Genomic DNA, 5,902 nt, shown 5'->3' on the forward strand with positions numbered 1-5,902 from the left:
CAGGCGGGTCTCGAACCCGCGGACTCACGCAATCCACTCACCTCAGCCTCCCAAAGGCGCAAGATTACAGGCTGAGCCACCGAGCCCGGCTCTGTTTTAATTCTTAAAGTTCTGGATGAGAGGCAGCTACTGGGGGCCTACTGGGTGGGTGTGGCCATAGAAGGGGCACATCTGTGAATGACTTTTAAGACCTGCCTGGGACCAGGTTCCATGCTGCGTACTAGAGACCGCACCGCCCTGTCTCTGGGCTGCTTTCTGGGGGATGGGAGCTGAAGGAAACTGAAATGCTAATATATGTAGTGAGAACCTTGAAGAAGGAGGAACATTCTAGGGGCTTATCTGGTGACAGACACTACACCCTTTCTGAAACGGAGAAAGAAAGGCAGCAGAGGGGAAGGGACTTGGCCAGGGTGACACAGAAGACGTGTGGCATTGCCAAGACCCTGGCACCCCTGAGATGCAGGGGCCCTGGAGGTAGGGTGAGGGCCCTCCCCCGCCCCCATACAGTCCCTGCAGCATGAGACAGGCCGCTCCCATGCCTGGGAAGGAGCTGCAGCTGGCAGGGCTATCAAAGAACATGGCGATGGCGGCTCTTATCTTGCTTTTGGAAGGATGGAATAATTGACTGTTGTGGCTGTGATGTTGGTGCACATGACAGAGTGTTGGGGAAGCATTTGTGTGTGTGTGTGTGTGTGTGTGTGTGTGTGTGTGTGTGTGTGCGCGCGCGCGCGCAGGGCAGACCAGTACCCAGTGGGAGAATGAGCTGGGGGGAGGGCAGCCCCAGACCCTCACAGCTCCCATCCACAACTGCCCCCATCATTTCCGAGCCCAGACCAGGCCGGTGGCCCGTGGGTGCGCGTGAGGACGCTTGGTGGCAGCCAGGAATGTTAATGGGGCTGTGCTCTGCATGAACTAAATTTAGAAACCCAAACCGAGAAGGTGAATGGCGCTCACCTTCCCGGCAGCAGGCCCAGTTGCCGTTAGCTGGAGGATCTGGGGTCCCTTCTTCCCTGCCCCCCTTCCTTCTGCCAGTGTGAGGGACTCTAAGGGGCTGTCCAGGGGCCCAGGCTGCCCCCTTCACCTGCCTCAGAGTAAGCAGGCAGCCTCTCCTCCTAAGATGGCCCTCCTAAAAAGGGTCTGCCCTTCCCCCCCACAGCCCCAGGGCAGGAGGACCCCCAGGGCACCCCCAGACAGTGAGGGACACAGGACCAAGCATGTGGTCTTCTCCCCACCCCCACTGCTCACATCACTGACCGCTGCCAACCTTGCCCTGCAGGATGCTACCCCCACCATCTGGGGGCGGTGACGTGGACAGTGTGACGTGGCCAGGTGCCTCAGAGCCGTCTGTCCGTGGCAGAGGGAACTGTGTTTCTGGGAGCCAGGCCAGAACCCCAGGAGACAGGCAGACAAGAGGGGCTTGATCCCCAGGGGCCAGAGATGAGGTTCAGGTCAAGGGGGGCAGGTCAGGACCCAAAGTCCCGTGGGGACTAGAGCTGCCAACCTGGGAGCAGCTATGGCTGGGGTGGCACTCTGCCATGGTGACACCCTCCTACGCTGGCCCTGGACCTTGTTGCCAAGGCTAGACTCTGGCTCACCTCCTTTTCCCTGGGGTCCCTGCCGTGAGGAGGTGGGGAGGACACAGCAATGACCCTGGTGCTGTCTCCACAGGGCAAACGCTACAAGAATTCCTTGGAGACGGTGGGCACGCCAGACTCAGGGCGTGGGCGCAGTGAGAAGAAGGCCATCAAGTAGGTGCCAGGCTGCCAGTTTGGGGCGGGGACGCACAGGCCGCCCAGGTGGGAGGAGCCCCTTCTTCCCCACCACTCTCGTGGCCACACACACTTTCAGTTTCCCCTCACACCCTATGCCATGTTCTCTCCCCACCCCCACATATGTACTGTCTCTCCCCACCCCCACATATGTACTCCCAGCAGCCCAAAGTGGCCCCAACCCTGCATTTTCTGCCTGTGTCCCCAGACCGTCATGGTGCTCCCGAGTCCCTAGCCTCCTTTCTGGCTGCTCTCATCCTGGCACTGTCTGCACCCATGCCAGGTCTGGTTGCTGCTCCTTCCATCTGACCCTCATGCCATACACACTGTCCCCAGTCCCCTCCCCAGCAGCACTGGACCTCCGAATCCTCCCTCAGCCCCTGCTCCTGGGCCAGGGAGCTCCCTCCTTGTGGGCTTAGGTTTTTTCCCTCAGATCCTGCTGATGTTTCGAGGGCGACTTGGAAGGGGCGAGACAGACAAAGCTTGGGGGCCCCAGCAGGCCCCAGGGCAGGGCCACTCAGGGGAGGTAGAGCACTGGGAGAGGCCCTTTCCTCATGTCACCCTGGCCCCCATTCATGTCTTGCTCCCCTTGACTCGCCTGGGTCTCCCCATTTTGCTGTGAGAGCCCTCTTCAAGCGGATAGGTCTGCCTTCCTACTGTAGACCACCTGGAGACACCAGGAGAAGCCCCCCACCCATCTCATTGGGGGCCCAGGGGCCCCAGGCTCTGGGAAGGAAGGCTCTCGATGTGCCCATGGGTCAGTGGCCGCCGCCCCTTCCTCTCTGCTGGGCCCTGGACTTCACTGGGAAGCTGCCCGAAAGCCAAGCCCCTCCCTTCCTGCCCCCTTCCTGCCCCCAGCCCTTCCCCACATGTCTTTCCTCTTCTGCCTTCCTTTCCTTTCCCTCTCTCCACCCCAGCCTCCATACCTGCTCCAGAGGCTCCCTCCCAGTCCCCCTGCACCCCTCTCATTTTTACCTCTTGTGCTGACCTTGTTTCAGGCCTTCACGGAAGCTGCGGATGTGTGTCTGGGATGGGTTGAGCGGAGGGGTGGGCCAGGATGAGGCCGGGGTGGGCGAGAGGCTCAGGAGGACGCTGCGGGGAGCCTTTGAAGCTGGGTTTGGTTGCACGCTCTCCAGTCTTCAAAGCCGAGAGCTGGCAGGTCTTGGGCTCTTGCAGATTGCCGGCTGGGCCTTCTGGAGGCAAGAAGGAGCGCCTGGAGGGTGCAGGGCCAGCCCAGCACTGGGGCTACTTCCTGGCCAGCCAGGCCGCTTACAGCCAGGACTGGAGGGCTGTCTCTGCCACAACCTTTTTGGGTAGGGGCGCGTGTGGCAGAACCAAGAGTCCTGGAAAGGGCCCATGAGAGGGGACAGAATTCCTAACTAGGGGGGAGAGTGGGCAGGCTCTGCCAGGCTGGGACTGGGGCCCATGAAGGCTCTGTAAGACAGATAGGCAGCAGCAGCTGTCCAGCCCACCTTCCTGTGGCCTTACCACCCACAATCCTAGCCTGCTCCCACCCTGCTGAGCAGTCAGGCCCTTTACCATAGGGAAGGAAACCACCATGCATGTCCACATGCACCCAGACCATTGGCTCCTGCTAATGAATATCTAAGGGCCCGAGCCAGTAGAGTGGCAGGAAGCAAAGCCTACTTCCTGTGCCCTCCCGGGGGGCTTAAAACCTTCTCCAAAGGGACCATCTTGTCAAGGATTCTGGGAAGCTAGATTCTTTAGCAGTGCTTTTCAAACTGTGTTCCTCAGAGCACTCGTGCCCCATAAATGATTGCTAGTTATTCCATGAATCAAGGGGTTCTGTGGCCTACTAAGTTTGAGAAACACTGCACACTGTAGCTCCCTCATGGTAATACTGATTCATTGGTACCTTAAAGGCTCTGAGAAGTCCTGCAGTAAAGAAATCAGTGTTTCCCAATCTTCTTTAATTAAAGATTCTCTTTTCCGGTACCGAAGTGGAAACCTGAGGGACTCTGGAGCCCCTCGGAGCACAGGGTGGGAAATGAGCCTGGCAGTGATGACTCTAGACAGATCTTTTTCTCTAGGACCTAGGACTGGATGGCCCTAGATGTTGAGGTCTGGAAAGAATGGGGGGGAGAGACCACATCCATACCCTTGTGTGATGCAAGGAGAGAATACAGAGTGGGGGCCAAAGGGCATCTCTGTTGGAAATAGGGACCTTTGCTGGGGGACAAGTTTCCCCTAGGGCCTGTCCTGCCTCCTCTACCCAGCCCCGTTACCCCTGTGAGCTGGCTCAAGGCCTTGTGGCTTTGAACCCTGTACACAGAGTCTCTTATGAGGCATTCCTGAGGTGTACTCTGGACAGAGAGGCTTTGTCTACACCAGGGAGGCCCAAGGCCACCATCTTGTCTGGGCCTATGGTGGTAGCTCACCTTCTCTCTGTCTTTCTCTCCTTCCTGCCTGAATCTGATGTCGAGAACCAAGATCAAGATCAAGTTCAAACTCTCAGGGAGAGGAGAAGCAGGTGCCCCCAGATCATGTTTGCTTGATCCTCAGGGGCTGTGCCTCCCCCATGGCACTCTCCTTCACAGTGCTGCACCTTGGCCTTGAGCCGGGGCCCAGTCTCAGCACTTTCCAGGTCTACCCAGCACCCCTCCGGGAGCCCCTTCCCCTGGAAGCGTTCCTGTGTCTTAGGCACGGCTCCCTTCCAGAATAGTCCTTTGGCCTGGGAGCTGACTCTCCTCTCCCTGTACTCCCAGCCTTGCTCCTTGGGGCCCCAGTAGCTGGTGGAGCCCCTGTTCCTTGGTCCCAGAGTTTCCAGGCCATGCCCTCTGCGGGTCAAGGATTCTGCCACCCACCCCACTTGAGAGTCCCCACGTTCTCTGTCTTCTGGCACAGCTGCTCCCTCTGTGTGATATGTCACAGAGCAGGAGGGGGGAGGGAGACGGAGGCCAAGGTCCCTTCCAGACCCAGCAGGCAGGCCAGGTCCACATCCACAGAAGGGCAGGCTCCCTTCACACTGGCCCTGGAACAAAGGGCCCCTAGTTACTTACTCATTTACTTACTTTGTAGAGATAGGGTCTCACTGTGTTGCCCAGGCTGGCCTTGAACTCCTGTCCTCAAGTGATTCTCTGACCTTGGCCTCCCCAAGTGCAGGGATTACAGATGTGAGCCACCATGCCTGGCCCCAGTCTCATGTAAAGGCTGCATCCCGGGCACACCAGACGGGAAGAGAGGGCAGAGGATGCCCCGGGGTCGGGTCGGGAAGTGAGTGGGGACACCTCAGGCCAATGGAAAGAGGAGACAGCTGAGCAGGGAGCTGGGCCTGCCCCAGGAGGGGCTCAGTGGAGAGGAGATAGAAGAACCTTGGGTCTCGCAGAACTCGGGCTGCTACCCCACAGTGAGAGAGCTGATAGCATAGCAGTTATGGCTCGTCTTCTCCTTTGACAGTCAGGGAAACTGAGGCCAGGAGAGGCAGGGCCCAGCAAGTTGGCAGCAGCATCTGGTCTAACTTTCAGCTCCCTCTAGCCAGAAACCAGCACCCTCTCCTTCGCCTGCTCCCGATCTGTGCCGCATGCCCCTCCCTCCCCCGTCCCCTGCCCCTCCTCCTCCATCTCATCATCTTTCTCTCCCCTCAGCTTCCCAGGTGCGAGGCTCCCGTCTGCCACCTGCAGCTCGCCTCCTCTCTGTGCGGTCCCTCCGGCCCTTGGGTGCGCATGCGTGTGTAGGAGTGTGCCGGCACGTGTCTGTGTGCGCATGCGTATGGGTGTGTGTGCCAGGCACAGGCTGCGGTGCCCGCCTGCCTTTCTTCCTCCTGCAGGAGCAGACCCTGAAGCCCCGCCCTCTGTGTGCCTGGCCCCTGGGGTCCCGGTCCCTTCTGCCCCCGCAGGATGAGCAGTTCTTGTTTCTTCTTGTATCTCCCTGTTTTCTCCCCTCTCTCTCTGCCCCTCCAGTGATCTAGACAGAGACTTTTGGAATAACAATGAGAGCACAGTGCAGCAGAAATGGAGTTCCTACCCTCCCAAGGAGTTTATTCTAAACATTTCACCCTACGCCCCTTATGGCGACCCACGACTGTCCCTCAAGTGAGTGACTTTACCTGGTTTCATCATATGTACCGAGTATCCGCGCACGCCCCCTTCCCTCCTCCTGCCCTGCCCCCTCCC

The 5,902-nt window shown here is 59.1% G+C and overlaps 1 protein-coding gene across 1 annotated transcript in view; it reads left to right on the forward strand.

Moving 5' to 3' along the window:
* SYT7 (synaptotagmin 7) overlaps nt 1-5,902 on the forward strand; it is a 38,852-nt gene that overhangs the window by 3,854 nt on the left and 29,096 nt on the right. The window contains exons 2-3 of the mRNA XM_021707558.1: nt 1,669-1,748; nt 5,690-5,821. Coding sequence (XP_021563233.1) covers nt 1,669-1,748; nt 5,690-5,821 — 212 coding nt within the window. The remainder of the gene's footprint in view (nt 1-1,668; nt 1,749-5,689; nt 5,822-5,902) is intronic.

The sequence above is a fragment of the Carlito syrichta genome, unplaced genomic scaffold (assembly GCF_000164805.1).
Source record: "Carlito syrichta isolate Samal-C Ts95f unplaced genomic scaffold, Tarsius_syrichta-2.0.1 Scaffold120490, whole genome shotgun sequence".
NCBI classification, from domain to species: Eukaryota; Metazoa; Chordata; class Mammalia; order Primates; family Tarsiidae; genus Carlito; species Carlito syrichta.